General features: G+C 45.6%; 1 protein-coding gene across 1 annotated transcript in view; it reads left to right on the forward strand.

Annotated features, from left to right (window-relative positions):
* Positions 1–21795, forward strand: part of LOXHD1 (lipoxygenase homology PLAT domains 1) — a 250714-nt gene that overhangs the window by 110181 nt on the left and 118738 nt on the right. Inside the window, exons 18-22 of the mRNA XM_063128805.1 lie at positions 1926–2122; positions 5310–5502; positions 9582–9742; positions 13637–13934; positions 17006–17157. Coding sequence (XP_062984875.1) covers positions 1926–2122; positions 5310–5502; positions 9582–9742; positions 13637–13934; positions 17006–17157 — 1001 coding nt within the window. The remainder of the gene's footprint in view (positions 1–1925; positions 2123–5309; positions 5503–9581; positions 9743–13636; positions 13935–17005; positions 17158–21795) is intronic.

Here is a 21795-nt window from a genome sequence, read left to right on the forward strand (position 1 = left end):
GCGGGGGGGACAGGCATGGGTTTTACCAGGGATAAAGAAATCCTGGGAAACCCCAATTTTTCCCGCAGTCTCGGGACCGTCCTGAGACCACGGGAGGTGTGGGTGCCCATCCCACCTGGTGCCGTGTTTACTCACAAGTAAGCATGGCACAAGAAATGGGCACAGAGCCACGCAGCATGGCTCCATGCCCATCAGGGGAGTGGATGGCAGCAATTTCACCACCCCTAGGATGGCAGGGATGGAGTTTGGGGGGTGGTTTTGAGTTAGGTTTTTTTTTTTAAAAAAACCTACTCACTTTTTTGCTGGAGCGGGGCCTCGCTCTTGTATGACCGGCCCCACTCATGGGGAAAAAATGATGGCTCTGACATGCCTTTTACCTCCCGGCACGTCGTGTGCCATGTGTGCAGCCTGGGGGAAGATCTCACGATCAGGATATTGTGAGATCCTTCCCGCTCCCTCCCGGAAGGCTGGGACGTTTAGAAAGGGCCTTAGGTGAGTGTCTGGTTACGTCCAGCTTTACACCTGCACCTAAATCCAGCCTGAAATACTCAAAGATCAGTAGCTGATCTCCCCATCCACTGAGTATGTGTACTGAGGGCAAGAGATGTCACTGGGGTATCAAGTTCTATTGCTGCTAGCTAGAGGTGTCAGAGGAATCTAATTTAGTGTGAAGGTTGGTTCGTTTTTTCTGGCTTGGCCCCTTGGATGGCAGCTCGTGGATCCCTGAAGTGGCTCAACTCATCACTCACTGAGTTGAACAAGCACACCATTTCCCACTCTTTTTTTGGTCTGCAAATCCCAATTTCTGCAAATTCACGGCTGGGAACATTTACAGAAATTGCAATTCGCACAAAATCACAGCCGTAAATAGCACAATGTGCACAAAATGCAGGTGTAAATGGTATGTTACACCTGCATTTTTACACAAATTGTACTGTTTATGGCTACGATTTTGTGAAAATCACAATTTCCGTAAATATTCCTAGCTGCGAATTTGTGCAAATCACAACTCATGTACAAAAAAAAAAAAAAAAAAAAGACGTGCGCTTTCGGTGGGTGACCGCAAACCATCTGGTGGCTTGCCCCACAAACACACCGGGGTTGGACAGCTGGCGGGAGTCTGGCGAGCAGAGCGTGAACATAGGGTGACCATATGGAAAGGAGGACAGGACTCCTGTATCTTTAACAGTTGTCTAGAAAAGGGAATTTCAGCAGGTGTCATTTGTATGCACGTAGCACCTGGTGAAATTCCTTCTTCATCACAACAGTTAAAGCTGCAGGAGCCCTGCCTTCTTGACCAGATCCAAAACAGGTTCAGGGCTCCTGCAGCTTTAACTGTGGTGTTGAAGAGGGAATTTCACCAGGTGCTGCATGCATACAAATGACACCTGCTGAAATTCCCCTTTCAACACAACTGTTAAAGCTGCAGGTGCCCTGCCTTCTTTTAAATCTGGTCACTCTAGTATAGCTCCTACAGCTTTAACTGTTGTGATGAAGTCTACACAACTATTACAGATTAAGGAGCCCTGTCCTCCTTTTCACATGGTCACCCTAGCGAACAGGACATGGGGAAGTTTGCCCATTCCTACAAGTCCAGTCCTGATCCACTCAACTCCCCTAAAATTGTGCCCTAGAACACTTAAAATCTCACCAGAAATAAATAAATTAGGCTATCGGACTGGTATTCTTTTTAAGCTCTTCTAAATTCTCAGCCAGTCTTCGAATTATGGGAGTTGCAGGCCAATGCAGCTGGGGGCTACCAGTTGGGGGAAGGATGGTTTAAACTATCTTTACCTTTCTCAGCTGCCTTCTTTCCATTTCTGCTCTCCTCTGCTTTGATCATCCCTAAAGAAGAGGAGCAAGTTTGTTTGGTTTTTGCCGTACACTCTCATATCTCTTGTGTACAAATGTTAATATTTCCCTAGATGTTGGTTACCACATCAGCATAAAGACGGGAGCTGTCCCGGGAGCCAGCTCAGACTCCAAGGTTTTGATCAAGCTGTATGGCGAAAAAGCGGACACAAAAAAGGAGGTTCTCTTGGTTTCGGATAATGATTTAGACGATAACTTTGAACGTGGCCGGATAGATATCTTTACTCTGGATACAATGGACATCGGGAAGGTAAGAAGGAACTGCAAATGTGGCTTTGAGCTACACAATAAAGGCTGATTTCAATTTTGGAGTTCTCAAAATGTGGATAGGGAGACATTTTCCTCCCTCTCTCAAAATACTAGAACCCAACGGGGTCATCCCATGAAGCTGATTGGTGGGAGATTCAGGACAAATAAAAGGAAGTACTTCTTCATACAGCACATAGTTAAGTTATGGAACCCACTACCACAAGATGTGGTGATGGCTGCCAATCTGGATGGCTTTGAGGCAGGGTTGGATAAGTTCCTGGAGGCAAAGGCTATCAATGGCTACTAGGCCTAATGGTTGTGTGCTGTCTCCACTATTTGAGGCAATAAGCCTGTGCACACCAGTTGCTGGGGAACATGGGTGGGAGGGTGCTGTTGCATCATGTCCTGCTTGTTCATCCTTGGCCAATGGCTGGTCAGCCACTTTGTGAACAGAGAGCTGGACTAGATGGACCCTTGGTCTGATCCAGCATCAGGGCACTTCTAATGTTCTTATGTCTTTGGGAATAGATTCGTTTTATTTCACAGTTAATCAAACTTTATGACATTGCACCCTTTCTAAATTGAAATCTAACTGCAAACCATTTCTTAGGACCAAACAGCGTCACAAAATAGCAACGGTGGAGGCTGACGGCTCCGATGTCGGTGGGGTGGTGATTCCGTTCTGGGTTTCAGTCAGAACCGGTAAGAACTCTAGAGGAATTATCCAAGGTACAGAGATATGGAGCACCTTGGATTGCTCCTTTAGAGTTCTGACTGAAACCCGGAACGGATTTACCGCCCCACCAACATTGGAGCCGTCAGCCTCCACTGAATAGCCAGCTTTCAAGTTCTCCACAAGAATTCCATCAGGTCAAGTGTTAAGCAAAACAGAGGGGCAGGGAGAGGGAGAGAGACAGAATGAAGTTGGGTGTGATGTTAAAGCCACAAACTTTTGGACATGTAAAAGAGTCTTAAGACAGAGTGCAGAGGAGTGGTGTAGACTTGATTACATTTGTCCTTTGACTTTGAAAGTTGGCATAAATGGAGCTGTGATGATTTCTGCGCCGAACGACGTCATTTGGAAGCATGAGTTGTATTTCCTGATGTTAGATAGGAAATGCTTTGATTCTGCGGTATATCCGGCAAGCAAAGTTTGTAATGGCTCTGGTGGTTCTTCAAGTTGAGGCAGTTTAATTTTTCCAGCAGCGCAACACATTCCTTTTGTTTCCCCATTAAATTTAAGAGCCTTGCAATAAGGACACACTTCAGTCATAGTGCCGATGAGAACATGCCACCTCAAACTATAATCATCAGCTGGGTTGTACCGGAATGCAAGGCGATTGTAATCGTGTAATTGTTTACCACGGAGTCATGTTTGACGCTGATGTGCTGTTTCTCGTTGACGTCTTTCAGCCACTCTCAGCCTGTGGCGTTCATTCTGTTGAGAACAAAGCAGATCTGAAGCTGTAGAATGCGATTGCTGTGCTCGCAACCGTGCATCCTCAAGTCTGGCTGAACGTTGCTTGGCTGGTTCCTTGGCACGTATTTGAGGCATTCTTTTTCTTTTTTTCTCGTTTGCTGATGCCCGTTCTTCCTCAGTCTGATTTGCAATTTCTCATCACAGTGCTTCCGCTCTGCGAGTACGACAACCTAAGTGTCATCTTCTGCGAGGCATTATTTGGATGAAGTAAAGCAAATTGTTTGGTTTTTTAAAAAGGATGTTTTTACGGTGAGGAGGTTAGTGGAAACTCCTGGCAGTTACCTTTCTTCAGAACGTATAACTGTCACAGGTGTGACATCTATATTCACTCAGCCAATTGTGAGAGAATATGCAAATAGGAGAGGAGGCAGAGGCAGTGGATTGGCCTACTGGTTGGCGATATCACAATGACTTATATTAGCAAATAGGAGAGAACATGCAAATAGGAGAGAAGGCAGAGGCAGTGGATTGGCCTACTGGTTGGCGATGTCACAATGACTTCTAAGAGCAAATAGGAGAGAACATGCAAATAGGAGAGAAGGCAGAGGCAGTGGATTGGTCTACTGGTTGGCGATGTCACAATGACCTATAAGAGCAAATAGGAGAGAACATGCAAATAGGAGAGGAGGCAGAGGCAGTGGATTGGCCTACTTGTTGGTGATGTCACAATGATCAGCAGGACTGGTTTTGAGGAGGCCTATTTCTTCGATTTTAAGACAAACCTTTGACCCCATAGAGAACATAGTTACATAACAACGCTCGCGTATTCGAACGCAACGCTGTGTCAAAATTTCAAAGCAATCGGTGAAGAACTTTCGGAGATATAACGACAGTAACGAACGGTCTTTTTCATTTTTATTTATATAGATTTAAAATCTTTTTCTTTTTTAAATTGTGAATATCAACAAAATGGAACACAAAATACATCGCGAAAACAAAAGGAAAAGCCTCCAGCATTCCTTTAAGTAAATGTCTGTCTTGTGCTTCTTCCTATAGGGTGAGACATTTCAGGAGTTCTGGGGGCCATTTTCTTCCCGGACCCCGGGTAGGCCGCACGTCTCCCGACCACACAGAATTCTTTTATTTAATGGTGTCCAGAATAGCTATGGTGCACCAAAAGGGCAAACTTTAGCTTGTTTGAAAGCTAATTTTGACCCTTTGGGTGCTCCGTAGGGTCAAAATTGCTGCTCCAGATGTCATTGTTTTTACAATTTTGGGTGGGAGAGTAGGATCATAGAATTATAGAATAGCAGAGTTGGAAGGGGCCTACAAGGTCATTGAGTCCAACCCCCTGCTCAATGCAGGAATCCACCCTAAAGCATCCCTGACAGACGGTTGTCCAGCTGCCTCTTGAAGGCCTCTAGTGTGGGAGAGCCCACCACCTCCCTAGGTAACTAGTTCCATTGTTGTACTGCTCTAACAGTCAGGAAGTTTTTCCTGATGTCCAGCTGGAATCTGGCTAACTTGAGCCCGTTATTCCGTGTCCTGCACTCTGGGAGGATCGAGAAGAGATCCTGGCCCTCCTCTGCGTGACAACCTTTCAAGTATTTGAAGAGTGCTATCATGTCTCCCCTCAATCTTCTCTTCTCCAGGCTAAACAGGCCCAGTTCTTTCAGTCTCTCTTCATAGGGCTGGATGTTGGCCTTGGGACACATGCTGCCCACCCCTGCTTTGTGCACTCAGAGTTCCTCCCCTTTTCTTCCCCAAGATCCAACGGCTTCTCATTGGGCACGACAACGTGGGGCTCCAAGCCGGCTGGCACCTGGCGAGTGTCGAGATCAGCGTCCCGGTCCATGGCAAGCTGTACAACTTCCCTTGCAACCGGTGGCTTGATACAAACGAAGCTGATGGGAAGGTCGAGATCGAGGTCTACCCCAGCGAGATCATGGAAATTGAGAAACGTAAGGGCGCACGGCCTCTTGGCTCTGCTGAGTCCAATGCAGAGAGGGATAATCCTGGAGTTTAAACTCATTGAAACGGTTGCTCTTTAATGACTGCTTCCCGGGGAATTGCTGAGGTGTACTGAGCCTCGCACAATACTAGCACTAAATAAAAATTAACAGGGTGATCCTGCGCATGTCTACTCAGGAGTAAGTCCCATTGATTTCAGTTGGACGTACTCCCTGGTAATTGTCTATAGGATTGCAGCTTAAATGAACTTGCAGCCAGCAGCAGGGTGAGCCATTTGCAAATCGCCCAAAAACAGGACAAAAGAGGACAACTATACATTGGCATTCACATAAATAATAATATTTATTTATTTATTTATTTATTTATTTATTTATTTATTTATTTTATTACACTTATATACTGCCCCCATAGCCAGGGCTCTCTGGGCGGTTTACAGGAATTCTAAAATTGAGATAAAAACAAGTATACAAAATTTAAAAATTTAAAACACAGAACATACACATAAAGCATTAAAAACTGTTAAACTAAACATGTTGGTGGTTAAGATATGCTGCCATATGCTTGGGCAAAGAGGAAAGTCTTAACTTATTATTATTATTATTATTATTATTATTATTATTATTATTATATTTCTTACCCGCCTCTCTGATTGGATTGAAGTGGGGAACAACAGCAAGCATAAAATACATAAAAATGCTGATTAAAAAAATAGTATACACTGTTAAAACATCCTAAAAGTATCCTAAAATTAGGGTGACCATATGAAAAGGAGGACAGGGCTCCTGTATCTTTAACAGTTGTATAGTAAAGGATTTTCCACCAGGTGTCTTTTATATGTATGCAGCCCCTGGTGAAATTCCCTCTTCATCACAACAGTGAAAGCTGCAGGAGCCCTGCCCTCTTTTGTATCTGGTAATGCTAGTATAGTTCCTGCAGCTTTAACTGTTGTGATGAAGAGGGAATTTCACCAGGTTCTCCATATATACAAATGATACCTGCTGAAATTCCCTTTTCTATGCAACTGTTAAAGAAACAGGAGCCTTGTCCTCCTTTTGATATGGTCACCCTAGAGAAGTGAGTTACTGAGATCTCTGGAAATCCCGTGGGTTCAGGCACCACAGATTTCACCAGACCTTGCTCACACAACAATCAGGACAAGGAATTTGTTTCCGCCCTAACAAAGAATATCCTCTGTACAAGAAAAAATAAAATAAAAAGGACACATGGCCACCAGTAGTAGTAGTAGTAGTAGTAGTAATAGTAGTTGGAGCAGCAGTAAATTACCAGGAAGCAAAATCAAGGAGTCCAAGCAGACCACACGAATCAAGTGCAGGACCAAGGGACCATGAAAAACTTCTTGTATAGAGGAAAGGTCCAGTCAAATTTCAGGGAGCAGTTTGTCAGCCAGATGGTTTATGTGCTCTGCAAAGTTTCCTATTTCTGTCCATGCTTTCCCACTTGCATGCTTGCAGGATTGTCATGTATAGGGTGACCCGATGGAAAAGAGGACAGGGCTCCTGTAACTTTAACAGTTGTATTTAAAAGGGGATTTCAGCAGGTGCCCTTTGCATGCATGCAGCACCTGGTGAAATGCCCTCTTCATCACAACAGTGAAAGCTGTAGGAGCCCTGAGCTCATGACCAGATAAAAAAGAGGAGAAAGCCAGAGTAGAAAGTACTGTGTTAAGTAGATAAATAGACTGACCTGTATAAGCCCGTGTCTTATATTAGCTTGGAGTAAATTAGGAGAGTTGAGTATTTTATTTGAATGAGCATGGAAATATAATGAAAGGGTGGTATAGTATGACAAATAAATTAGGGTGACCATATGAAAAGGAGGACAGGGCTCCTGTATCTTTAACAGTTGTATTGAAAAGGAAATTTCAGCAGGTGTCATTTGTATATATGGAGAACCTGGTGAAATTCCCTCTTCATCACAACAGTTAAAGCTGCAGGTGCCCTGACCTCTGTTAAATCTGATCGTTCTAGTATAGCTCCTGTACCTTTAACTATTGTGATAAAGAGGGAATTTCACCAGGTGCTGCATGCATTCAAATAACACCTGCTGAAATTCTGTTTTGTATGCAACTGTTAAAGATACAGGAGCCCTGTCCTCCTTTTCATATGGTCACCCTAAATAAATGGTCCAATATTGTTCCGACGGTAGGATTTTGGATCACTGGTTCTGGGATTTTGTAGGTGCCTGAGAACACACTTAATGCCTAGAGTGACCATAGGAAAAGGAGGACAGGGCTCCTGTATCTTTAACAGTTGTATTGAAAAGGAAATTTCAGCAGGTGTCATTTGTATATATGGAGAACCTGGTGAAATTTCCTCTTCATCACAACAGTTAAAGCTGCAGGTGCCCTGACCTCTGTTAAATCTGGTCGTTCTAGTATAGCTCCTGTACCTTTAACTGTTGTGATAAAGAGGGAATTTCACCAGGTGCTGTATGCATTTAAATAACACCTGCTGAAATTCTGTTTTGTATGCAACTGTTAAAGATACAGGAGCCCTGTCCTCCTTTTCATATGGTCACCCTAAATAAATGGTCCAATATTGTTCCGACGGTAGGATTTTGGATCACTGGTTCTGGGATTTTGTAGGTGCCTGAGAACACACTTACTGCCTAGAGTGACCATAGGAAAAGGAGGACAGGGCTCCTGTATCTTTAACAGTTGTATTGAAAAGGAAATTTCAGCAGGTGTCATTTGTATATATGGAGAACCTGGTGAAATTTCCTCTTCATCACAACAGTTAAAGCTGCAGGTGCCCTGACCTCTGTTAAATCTGGTCGTTCTAGTATAGCTCCTGTACCTTTAACTGTTGTGATAAAGAGGGAATTTCACCAGGTGCTGTATGCATTTAAATAACACCTGCTGAAATTCTGTTTTGTATGCAACTGTTAAAGATACAGGAGCCCTGTCCTCCTTTTCATATGGTCACCCTAAATAAATGGTCCAATATTGTTCCGACGGTAGGATTTTGGATCACTGGTTCTGGGATTTTGTAGGTGCCTGAGAACACACTTAATGCCTAGAGTGACCATAGGAAAAGGAGGACAGGGCTCCTGTATCTTTAACAGTTGTATTGAAAAGGAAATTTCAGCAGGTGTCATTTGTATATATGGAGAACCTGGTGAAATTTCCTCTTCATCACAACAGTTAAAGCTGCAGGTGCCCTGACCTCTGTTAAATCTGGTCGTTCTAGTATAGCTCCTGTACCTTTAACTGTTGTGATAAAGAGGGAATTTCACCAGGTGCTGCATGCATTCAAATAACACCTGCTGAAATTCTGTTTTGTATGCAACTGTTAAAGATACAGGAGCCCTGTCCTCCTTTTCATATGGTCACCCTAAATAAATGGTCCAATATTGTTCCGACGGTAGGATTTTGGATCACTGGTTCTGGGATTTTGTAGGTGCCTGAGAACACACTTAATGCCTAGAGTGACCATAGGAAAAGGAGGACAGGGCTCCTGTATCTTTAACAGTTGTATTGAAAAGGAAATTTCAGCAGGTGTCATTTGTATATATGGAGAACCTGGTGAAATTTCCTCTTCATCACAACAGTTAAAGCTGCAGGTGCCCTGACCTCTGTTAAATCTGGTCGTTCTAGTATAGCTCCTGTACCTTTAACTGTTGTGATAAAGAGGGAATTTCACCAGGTGCTGCATGCATTCAAATAACACCTGCTGAAATTCTGTTTTGTATGCAACTGTTAAAGATACAGGAGCCCTGTCCTCCGTTTCATATGGTCACCCTAAATAAATGGTCCAATATTGTTCCGACGGTAGGATTTTGGATCACTGGTTCTGGGATTTTGTAGGTGCCTGAGAACACACTTAATGCCTAGAGTAACCATCGGAAAAGGAGGACAGGGCTCCTGTGTCTTTAACAGCTGTATTGAAAAGGGAATTCCAGCAGCTTTCATTTGTATGCATGCAGCACCTGGTGAAAGTCCCTCTTCATCACAATAGGTAAAGCAGCAGGAGCCCTGCCCAGCGTGACCAGATATTATTAGTGCCTACAATCACGTTCATTCCCCCTGCCCCTTCTGCTTTGTATGCAGTGGTAAATTATGAGGTGAACGTCGAGACCGGTGACGTGCGCAACGCAGGCACCAACGCCAACATCTTTATGCAGATCTATGGTGAACTGGGCAAAACAGAGGTGCTGATTCTGCAGAACAGGTCGAACAACTATGAGAGAGGAGCATCCGAAACCTTCAAGGTACGGTGAGCCACAGACGGATTCTAGCTAGATCTCTTGGGTGCTAGCCTTCCTCTCTCCCCCAACAAAGATGGTGTGGCACTAGATTTTGGATCGTTGCAAGGCTTGGGTATTAGGTGAGACTTCTTCAGAGTCTGTTCTCATAGAATCATAGAATAGCAGAGTTGGAAGGGGCCTACAAGGCCATCGAGTCCAACCCCCTGCTCAATGCAGGAATCCACCCTAAAGCATCCCTGACAGATGGTTGTCCAGCTGCCTCTTGAAGGCCTCTAGTCCTGGGCAGAGCCCGAGACTGCAGAACATGTGGCCAGGAACTGCGGGTTGACCCGGCTCTGCACGATTCCTTGTGAGGAGCCAGGACCACTGCACCCATCAGGGGTAGCGGGGAAAGTAATTTAAATTTAAAAAATACTTACTGTTTGCGCACGAACGTTCATGCGCTGCTGCTCCTTTAAGTTTTTTAAAAATGGCGGGCGTGAAGCCTCTCCTTCTGAGGTTGCTGTGCATCATAGAATCATAGAATCATGCAATAGCAGAGTTGGAAGGGGCCTACAAGGCCATCGAGTCCAACCCCCTGCTCAATGCAGGAATCCACCCTAAAGCATCCCCGACGGTTGTCCAGGTGCCTCTTGAAGGCCTCTAGTCCTGGGCTGAGCCCGAGACTGCAGAACATGTGGCCAGGAACTGCGGGTTGACCCGGCTCTGCACGATTCCTTGTGAGGAGCCAGGACCACTGCACCCATCAGGGGTAGCGGGGAAAGTAATTTAAATTTAAAAAATACTTACTGTTTGCGCACGAACGTTCATGCGCTGCTGCTCCTTTAAGTTTTTTAAAAATGGCGGGCGTGAAGCCTCTCCTTCTGAGGTTGCTGTGCATCATAGAATCATAGAATCATGCAATAGCAGAGTTGGAAGGGGCCTACAAGGCCATCGAGTCCAACCCCCTGCTCAATGCAGAAATCCACCCTAAAGCATCCCTGACAGATGATTGTCCAGGTGCCTCTTGAAGGCCTCTAGTGTGGGGGAGCCCACAACCTCCCTAGGTTCTCTGAAGCTGTGTCTACTCCATGCAGTCAAACCAATGTCAGACCTGTCATAACTTCCAAGCCTGAGAACTAGGAATAAGGTTTTCCCAATGGTGAGAGGTGGAAGCTTCTTGGCCCTGCATAGCTCTTGATCCCACTCATAATTGGCAAAACCAAACTTCACTGTGCAAAATAGGGCTGTGCACCGCCTCGGGCCAAAGCCCCGAATCTGAGCTGAGGTGGGCTGATTTGGCCCGCCTCGGTTCCGAGGTGGTTCTGGCTTAGCCCAAGGTGCGCACGGTGGCCATAGAGGTACTAAACTGTTTAGTACTTCTATGGCCACAAACTATGGTGGCTATATTGGTACTAATCACTCAGAGCTCCCGGGATATCTTAAAATTGCACACGGCCTGGTTCTTCTCAAATGCGTCGACGGAAGCTGGCAGGAGCGAGGAGGCAGTGGCAGCAGGTAAGCGAGGAGAGCGGGGAAAAGGGAGGCTTTTCTGGGTGTCAGCTGCACAGCCGGCGCCTAGAAAAGGCCGAGTCGCCTCGGAGGGCCGGAATCTTGCCTTGGCTTTGGCACCGAGGCGAGCAGGCAACCCCTGAAGCACCCCGAGGCAAATCGGAGCTGCTTCAGGGGCTCCGAACCAGCTTCTGAGGCAAATCGGGGTTTCCCTGCACAGCCCTAATGCAAAATATAAGATGGCAGAAGACATTATTATGCAAGTGAAACAAAAGAAAAACAGAAAGAGGTAAGGCCTCAGGTTGATGCTAAGAACTAGGCATTGTTTAAGATGCTGAACATAGGGAGGGGGAGATCAATATGCTGACACCCCTGTGTCCATTTCACAGGTGTTCAATCAAAACAACTGCATGAAAATTGACATTTCCCCCTAACATTTTTATGAACCGCCCAGAATTTTTTGTGAACCACCCAGAGAGCTTCAGCTATTGGGTGGTATAAAAAACGCAATAAAGAAATAAATGTGCATTTTTGTACACCTTCCTTTAAAATATGTATTTTGTGTACACCTTTTCGGAGCCGAGAACTGCAACTCAAAATCTGGACCAGTGCACGATCCAACAGCTAATTGTATTCCAATCTCTATATTAGTCTGGGAGGTTGGAGTTACGGAGATTCACTTCAAAATACAGACCAAATGAGACTCCCCAGTATCCCTAGCTGAACATGCCCAATACGTTTTGACTTATCGTCTCCTTCGGGACCAGCAGGTCTTATGCAGTCACTTGACGTTACCTAAAATTACTGAAGAAAAAAGGAAGAAATACTCTGAGCTGGCGCAGTGTCACCATTTAAACTCATTTAAGTCATTAAAAAGTGACTATAGAGATAAATGGAACGCGTTTGTGCTGCCATGATGCTAAACCCATTTCCTTCGGAATGAACACCATTTTGATGTAGAAAAGGGTTATCTATTTTTAAAGAAACAATAATAAAATGGGCAACTGTAACCATGTATATGTTAGGGTGACCATATGAAAAGGAGGACAGGGCTTTATTTATTTATTCATTTATTTATTAAATTTATATACCGCCCCATTGCTGAAACTCTCTGGGCGGTTTACAAAGGTTAAAAACAGTGAACATTAAAAAAGTATACAAAATTTAAAACCATCAAAATATAAAAACAACAGTATAAAACAGCAGTATCCATTAAACAACAACAGTTCTGGGGTCCATTAACAAACAAACAAAGCTTATGTTGTTATATGCTGTTAAATGCCTGAGAGAAGAGAAAAGTCTTGGCGCTGAAAAGATAACAATGTTGGCGCCAGGTGAGCTTCATCGGGGAGATCATTCCATAATTGGGGGGCCACCACTGAAAAGGCCCCCTCCCTTGTTGCCATCCTCCGAGCTTCCCTTGGAGTAGGTACTTGGAGGAGGACCTTAGATGTTGAGCGCAGTGTTGACAGTTGTGTTGAAAAGGGAATTTCACCAAGTGCTGCTAGAGTGACCAGATTTGAAAGAGGGCAGGGCTCCTGCAGCTTTAACTGTGGTGATGAAGAGGGAATTTCACCAGGTTCTCCATATATACAAATGACACCTGCTGAAATTCCCTTTTCAATACAACTGTTAAAGATACAGGAGCCCTGTCCTCCTTTTCATAGGGTCACCCTAGTAAATGCTTGGCTGGGTGGCCACATCCTGACTATAAGATCATTTTTTAAAAAAATTAAAAAGGAAAGGAAACTGCAGCCACCCCACGAACTGAAGCTGACCTTGTTTGCTGTTTCCTCCATCACCAGCTTCTCTAAGTGGTAATTTTGGGGGATTCCGAGCTGTAGGGTTTTGGATTTGGATCCCAAGATCCAGACTTAGCTACACCATTGACAGGTGCATTCAATTTGGTGTAGCATGTTGGCTGACTATGTGAACTGAGAAGGCCTCGGTTCATATCTTGCCCAAGCCACAGACTTGCCAGGTGACCATGGGTAAGCCATTTTCTCGCAACTTCTGCTGATCTGCGAGATGGTAGGAATAAAAATGCTGACCTAAAGTATTGGGTTGTTGTCAGGTTTCTTGAGATACTGGCCTAATCTCCACCAAGCGGGATATTGCCCTATGAAAGCGGTATGAAACCAGTATATAAAAGGCAAGAGCCACAGCAAGTAGGATATAGCACTATGAAAGCAGTATATGGTCTGTGTCAATGGGCCCCAACAGTTGTCAGTGCACTTCAATACCGCTATAAAGGAATAGTGTGGCTCCTGCCTTTTATATACCGCTTTCATAGTGCAATATCCTGCTTGGTGGCGATTAGGGCACTGTGTAGTGCTTCCAAGACTTTTAAAATGCTTTGGAACGCTTTGGAATGGCTAAGTCTGATTATTAACCACCCTATTAAAGATTGAAGCTTTAGAAGTTGGCAAGGTCTACAAGATCCGCATTGGCCATGACGGCAAAGGCATCGGGGACGGCTGGTTCTTAGTCAGCGTCACAGTGAAGAAGTTGCCTGCAAAGCTGGAAAAGAAGAAAAAGAAGAAGAAAAAGAAGAAATCTGCGGAAGAGGAGGAAGAGGAGGACCCTAACAAGCCAGATGTCATGGAGGTTTATAATTTTACACCCAACCGATGGCTGGCGAGCGATGAAGAGGACAAAGAACTGGTTGTGGAGCTGATACCGGAGGATGGATCTGAACTCGAAGGTGAAATCATAGAATCATAGAATAGCAGAGTTGGAAGGGGCCTACAAGGCCATTGAGTCCAACCCCCTGCTCAATGGAGGAATCCACCTTAAAGCATCTCTGACAGATGGTTGTCTGCTTCCAAGGGCCTTCCATTGTATCTAGCTTTAGGATGGGGTGCTGAACCTATATCCCATGGGCCAAACCTAGCCTGCCTTGGGTCCCAACCTGGCCCTACGGGGTTTCCTTGAAGACTACCCCCTAACTGCCGTGGCCATGCCCTTTCCCCTGACTTCTGATTGCTTGGGGGTTTCCTAGCCTTTGAGCACCCCCATCCATTTGAAAAGCTTGAAATTAGTGCTGTGCCAAAAATTCCGACTATTCAGCTTTTCATGGGGGTGGGGGGAAATGAAAACTTAGGCAAAAGAAGCTGGGAGAGGTGAGAATTTTGGAGAATTTTCTCCTCGGGGACAGGGACAAGGTTTCCACATACTTTTGAAGTGTACTCAATTATTGAGGGGGCTTCTTTCTTTTCCTTCTTTCTTTTTCTTTTTTTCTACACATGTTGGAGAGAAACACTCACCTCAGTGAACTGAGCAGGATTCTCTGCCCATCATCCACAAACAACGTCCTTTCATAGCATTCCACATCCCTTCTGATGAGCTCATGACTCCTCACTCCTCCCATACATTATTGATTATAAACATACACATTTTCAAAATCAAATTCGAATTTATTTGTGTAGCAAAAGCCACTACAAAGAAACAGTAAACATAGAAACAAAAGTAAAATACACATCAGTTTAAAATAATGTTAAAACCCAACTGTATTTGGCTTACTCCTCAGTACAGATCAGCTTATCGCAAATTTCTCTCCTTAAGATTGCTGCTTTGAAGGCAGTTTCAGTAAATGAAACTATTCTACAGTTAAACAATATTAATATTGGGACAACTACATCTCGTACATGTAACAATTGTTTCTGATAAGCTCCCCCTTCCAAGGACATGCAAAGCAGACTTTGCTGTCCAGTTAGGAGAGGGGTAGAGGTGATCACGAGGAGCAAGTGCACCTTACTCTCTGGGTGATATGGGAACTTGGAATTCAAGGCTCAGCAGCTGTAGTTGCAACATTTGAGCATTGCTGATGGGCCAGGCATAAAGTTCAGGGTAGAATCATAGAATTATAGAATAGTAGAGTTGGAAGGGGCCTACAAGGCCATCGAGTCGAACCCTCCGCTCCATGCAGGAATCTACCCTAAAGCATCCCTGACAGATGTCTGTCCAGCTGCCTCTTGAAGGCCTCTAGTGTGGGAGAGCCCACAACCTCCCTAGGGAACTGGTTCCATTGTCGTACTGCTCTAACAGTCAGGAAGTTTTTCCTGATGTCCAGCTGGAATCTGGCTTCCTGAAACTTGAGCCCATTATTCCATGTCCTGCACTCTGGGAGGATCGAGAAGAGATCCTGGCCCCGCTCTGTGTGACAACCTTTTAAATATTTGAAGAGTGCTATCATGTCTCCCCTCAGTCTCCTCTTCTCCAGACTACACATGCCCAGTTGTTTTGGGCCACAGCTAGACCTAAGGTTTATCCTGGGATCATCCAGGGTTTGCCCCTGCCTGAGCACTGGATCTCCTGTGTGTCACCTAGATGAACAGGTTTGACCCCTGGATGATCCAGGGATAAACCTTAGGTCTAGCTATGGCCTCAGTCTCTCTTCATAGGGCTTTGAAGGGCTTTTCTTAGGGTAACCTTGGTAGTGTGGCAGAGAGGGTTTTTGATGACACTTTATTAATACCCAGAAAGGGAGGGGTGATGTGACAGGAGACTGGGTGCTTTTGTACTTTTCCACATCAGACAGAAGGGGTTCATGTTAGGGAACCTCATTTTTTCCTTAACAATGGGATGACCCCATTGGGTTTTAGTATCTTGAGAGAGAGAGAGAGAGAGAGAGAGAGAGAGAGAGAGAGAGAGAGAGAGAGAGAGAAATGTCTCCCTATTCACATTCTCCACACCATGCATAATTCTGTACACCTCTGTCATGTCTCCCCTTAGCCTCCTTTTTTCCAAGCTGAACAATCCCAGCTGCTGTAACCTTCCCTCATAGGGCAGATGCATGTCGGCATTGCCTGGTTCCTGTACCCTCCCTCTGGTTGGGGAAGAAATTCCCTAACACCATGAAGCTGATTGGTGGGAGGACAAATAAAAGGAAGTTGTTTTTCACACAGTGCATAGTTAAATTATGGGAATCACTGCCACAAGATGTAGTGATGGCCACCAATTTGGATGGCTTTCAAAGGGGGCTGGATAAATTCCTGGAGGCAAAGTCTATCAATGGCTACTAGCTCTGATGGTTGTGTGCTACCTCCAGTATCTGAGGCAGTAAGCCAGTATGCACCAGTTGCTGGGGAACATGAGTTGGAGGGTGCTGCTGTTGGTCCCTGGTTGACAGCTGGCTGGCCACTGTGTGAACGGAGTGCTGGACTAGATGGACCATCTGTCTGATCCAGCATGGCACTTATTAGGTTCTCCTAGAACCATCTCTGTCACTTGAAACTCAGGTGGCCTCGGTGGCACAGAATGCCTTCTTCCAACTTCGGCTGATGGCTGTGTGCTATCTTCAGTATTTGAGGCAGTAAGCCTGTGTGCTCCAGTTGCTGGGAAACATGGGCGAGAGGGTGCTGTTGCACCATGTCCTGCTTTGTTGGTCCCTGGCCAAGGGCTGGTTGGCCACTGTGTGAACAGAGTGCTGGACTAGATGGACCCTTGGTCTGATCCAGCATCAGGGCACTTCCTATGTTCTTCAGGGGGCAGGAAGGAGAAGATCCATTGAGCAGCCTTTGTTCATCTCTCTTTCTTCCCCTCAAACACAGCCTACATTGGGTTAACAAAATTATAAAAAGAGTGCCAATTGATCATGGAGCTCTACTCATTGTGAAGCTTGGGCCTAAGAAGGACCCATTTAGATTGGCTGCCATGTGGCCAGAAATTCATGGTGTGAGGGAACTCAAGGAACGAGCTGTGAGAGAACTTTAGGAACAATAAAGAGGGTTTGATGAAGATCCAGTTTAAAGGTTTGTGTCTTCCTTTCCCCAGCAAACACCTACGAAGTCCACGTCCTCACTGGGTCTGTGTGGGGAGCTGGAACCGATGCTAAAGTTTACTTGAGCATTTATGGTGAAAGGGGAGACACCGGAGAGCGACACTTGAAGCACTCGAATCAGCTAAACAAATTTGAGAAGAGCCAGGTAAGAACCGAAAAGCTGCCTGGCAGCTGAATGCAGACCAAAGGTCCAGCTACGCACTGAAAAGAGCCAAAAAGACCAGCCAGTCTACCTGCCTGCCTTCCTTGGTCACTGCATAGTACAGGCCTAGAGTATCAGTTTTCTAGCTGCTACAAATTTGGGTGAGTGGCTTCCCAGTGGGAGCTTCCCCGCAAGATGCAAATAGAAGCTTTGGAGGAGCAATTTTTGTCAAGGCTGCATTGGGGGAGGAAAAAGTTGGGCCTCAGCTAGACCTATGGGTCTAGAGCGATGGAGGGGTGAAGATCTCACGATATTTTTATCACGAGATCTCCCCCTCTGTTTACACGCGGCAGGCGTCAACCTCGGAGGGAGAGGATGTCACGTCTGCCATTTTCTTTTCTTTTCTTTTTAAAAAAGCAGAAGATGTGCATGAGCGCTCATGAGTTCAAAGGTAGGTTTTTTAAAACAACAACAACAACAATTTGCCCTATGAAGAGAGACTGAAAGAACTGGGCCTGTTTAGCCTGGAGAAGAGAAGATTGAGGGGAGACATGATAGCACTCTTCAAATCCTTAAAAGGTTGTCACACAGAGGGGGCCAGGATCTCTTCTTGATCCTCCCAGAGTGCAGGACACGGAATAACGGGCTCAAGTTAAAGGAAGCCAGATTCCAGCTGGACATCAGGAAAAACTTCCTGACTGTTAGAGCAGTACGACAATGGAATCAGTTGCCTGGTGAAGTTGTGGGCTCTCCCACACTAGAGGCCTTCAAGAGGCAGCTGGACAACCACCTGTCAGGGATGCTTTAGGGTGGATTCCTGCATTGAGCAGGGGGTTGGACTCGATGGCCTTGTAGACCCCTTCCAACTCTGCTATTCTATGATTCTATGATTCTATGATTCCCCCAACCCCAACCCCAATGCGTGCAGGTCCTGGCTCCTCACGAGTAATCATGAGGAGCCAGGACAAAGCGTGATGCCCGCACACACTTTCCACAGTCTCAGGATCAGCCTGAAACAGTGGAAAAAGCAGGCTGAATGGCTAGGGCGAGATCCCGGGTCAAGGAAGGGATATTCTCTCCCTGATCCTAGCATCCCCTGTGCATCATGTGAATGCACAGGGACGATCCTGGGGATTGCCCTGGGATATCGCCCCATCTAGCTATTGCCGTAAACTTCCCCTTCCCCAAAACAGCCCCCATCCCACACTTTCTACTTGCATTTTAAAAATGTGCAGGTTAAAAAGCAGAGATGCAGTCAACATCTCAGCTAGTTTGATCCTTTGGCAAATTTTTATCAGACCACTCGGCAGAGTTGGAGCGACGGAGTCGACTCAACCTCATTGGCGTGCGCACAGGGGATGCAGAGGGTTCCATTGAACCCCCTAATGTGCCGCCGCCGCCATGTTTGCCCCGTCCTTGCTGAACCCCCTCTGAGGCCGCTGCGGGCCGAGCCAGGCGCCGTCACTCTGGAGACGGGTCAGAGGGAAATGTGCAGTGCCGCCCGTCAGAAGCCTCCAGCGGCTGCGCCCACCCCACTCCGGTTCCTGCTCCTCCTCCGGCTCCGCGCCTCGTTGTGGCCGCAGCTGCGATTCCTGCTGCTGGGCCTGGCGGGGGCGGGGCCTGGCTAGGTGTATGGCGGGGCCAGTAAGTGCCGTTTGGGCTTCCCTGCGGAGCGGAGACCTTTGTGGGTGCGTTTCTCCGCTGCTTTCCCCAGTTACCTCCTTCCGCCTTTCTCTTTCCCTGTGAAGGGCCAGAGCAGGGAGAGTGGCCGGCGGGCGAGGGGCTGCCGCGCTTTCCGCAATTCACTCGTCAGGCAGGCACGTTCCTTCAGGGGCAAAGACAGATGTTCGGGGAGAAGGGCTGCTCTCCTATTTCCAATTCACAGAGACCACTGGAAGAGACCTGCTGCCAGCTCTCCTCACAGAGGAGAGCTGGCAGCAGCAACGAGGAGGAAGAGAAGAGCACCACGTGCGAAGGAGGTGAGGGGGAGAAGGCCGGCCAGCGGTGGGGCTTACAGTCAGGGGCCTACACTGTTCCTAGCTCTACAATATTTATTTTTCAAGCCATTCTTTTGGTAAATATGGTATGTGTGTCTCTTGTGTCACTTTAAAACAGAGCTGCAGCACAATCCTATGTATGTCTACTCAGAAGTAAGCCCCACTGAGATCAATAAAACTTACTCTGAGGTAAATGTGCACCGGATGCAGCCTGAAAATGAAGAGAGGATGAAGAAAGGACAGGAGAAAAAGAATTGTAGAAATAGAATAGCAAGGTAACTGTGGGATATTTAACCATATTTAAAGACAGTAAGTACATCCCACACTGGGATATTTAACCATAGTTAAAGACAATAAGTACAGCAAAATTAGTGCCCTTCTACTTCAGTCCCAATCAAATAATTACAACAGTGAACCAGCCAGGTCTTCCATAGGAAAACTCTGTACCAGGTGATAGTTATTTTTAAATTTTAATTAAAAATATATTATCCTTTCCTATAACAAAATGGTACTTACTCCTAAGTAAGTGTGTCCCACTGAAGAAGGAAATCCTATTTGATTCCTGTATTCCTGTTAGTGTGACATGATAAGTTAAAGGCACAATTTTATGCATGTTTAGACAGAAAAAAGTCCTTCAACTCCTAGAATCCCCTAGCCAGCATGGCTGGCTGGGGTATGCTGAGAATTGTAGGACTTCTTATACAGTATGTGGGTATGTGGTGTGGTTTGGCTTGAATTGCTTGTGTCTGGATTTCCTTTCTGGACTGGACTTGCTGGTTACATGACCCACAAGGCCAGGTTGTGGTATAGTCCTCTTCTTCTTTTGTGTTTAAAAGCTGTAAAGTATCCTGTGAGATCTGGAAGACTCACAACTTTATGGCCTAATAAGCTGTTGTCCACTGGCCTCAAGTGCCAAAATGACTTTACTGGCTTGGCACTGTGAGTTTAGGGGTGGGGTGGGGGGTCATGTCATTTGCTATTCCGCTTTGGGCAGCAAAATGTCTTGGACCAGCCCTGGCAAGAGCTGGCTATAATTTAGATACTGAACAATATGCATTGGGTTTCCTAGGTGTACAGGGCCCAGGTGTCTCAGGCAGGATCTACACTACTGTTTTCATAGAATCATAGAATAATAGAGTTGGAAGAGGTCTATAAGGCCATCAAGTCCTGCTCAATGCAGGAATCCACCTTAAAGCATCTCTGACAGGTGGTTGTCCAGCTGCTTCTTGAATGCCTCTAGTGTGGGAGAGCCCACAACCTTCCTAGGTAACTGGTTCTACTGTCATACTGCTCTAACAGTCAGGAGGTTTTTCCTGATGTCCAGCTGGAATCTGACTTCCTGTAACTTGAGCCCCTTATTCCGTGTCCTGCACTCTGGGATGATCGAGAAGAGATCCTGGCCCTCCTGTGTGTGTCAATCTTTCAAGTATTTGAAGAGTGCTATCATGTCTCCCTTCAGGCTTCTCCTCAAGGCTAAACATTACCTCTGTTTCCTTTCCCCTCCGGGACACTCATACCTCTCCTGTCTGCACCCTCTCTCCCTCTTCTAGCCCCACACATAGGGGCATTTCTCTCTCTTCTTTCCCCAGGGCTCCCCCTACGCCAATCCTCTTCTTTTGCCCTTATTTTATTTAGAGTATTTTTATTTAGAGTATTTTTATCCCGTACCTCAGCCTAAAAGTCTCCCGGAGCGGCTTACAATTGATCAGTAAAGAAGACTGATGTGCCCTTGTGACGGTTTCCCATCCTCTCTTTTCTCCTTCATCTCCTGTCTTCTGCCAATAGCCCCTTCGCGGCCTTCCAGAGATGCCCCTAGTTCCAGATCTCCTACACTCCCCCAAGTTTTCCAAATCTTTCCAGCCAGCCCTCTCTTATGCTAGGCTCGCAGCCACCCCTCGTCCTCACTATATTCACCCCAGAAGTCTCTCTCCTGGACCTCATTCCAAATTCTTTGCTCAGCAGCACACAGGGCAATCTTTTAAAATCATTATTAGGGCATTTGATGTATGGTGTATTCTATGTATGGTGCTGGAACTTAAGATGACACTCATTGTTGTTAATGTGATAGAATCTGTTTTAAATGTGAATCTGTTTTAGTAAGTTTGGATTAGGTCATTATCTGATTAAATTTAAAGATGGTGAAAATTGACTATATCTTTATATATGCCTGGTTATCACTACAGCAAAAAACAGTATTCAGAGTCTCCATTTTAAAATGTGTATTTTTAAAGTACAGATTACTTGTTAATTAAAAAAAATACAGTTTACTTCAGTTTTCGTTTATTTTGTTTGTTTGATGAATGGAAAAAAGTCCTTTATTACTATATATTTAATCAATGTTTACCTTAAAAAAACCAACCCCTGGCTGAACCCCCTAATGAAATGTGCTGCGCACGCCTATGCTCAACCTATGAAGCTGTCTTAAACAGAGTCGGATCATTGGTCAATTTAGTTCCAGAGGGGGTCTCCAACATGGTGCCCAAGAGCAACAATGTACCGACAGACACCTCTCTTGGTGCCCCCTGGCTCTCTGCCCCTTCTAGATTTTCTTTGATTAGTTGTAATTCTTTTTTTTTTTACCTGGGAGACAGTGGTGCCACTGAGTAAGTTGCTGCCCTCTGGTGCCATCTTTATTGAGTTCAAA

This window comes from Elgaria multicarinata, chromosome 6 (genome assembly GCF_023053635.1).
Source record: "Elgaria multicarinata webbii isolate HBS135686 ecotype San Diego chromosome 6, rElgMul1.1.pri, whole genome shotgun sequence".
Classification (NCBI taxonomy): Eukaryota; Metazoa; Chordata; class Lepidosauria; order Squamata; family Anguidae; genus Elgaria; species Elgaria multicarinata.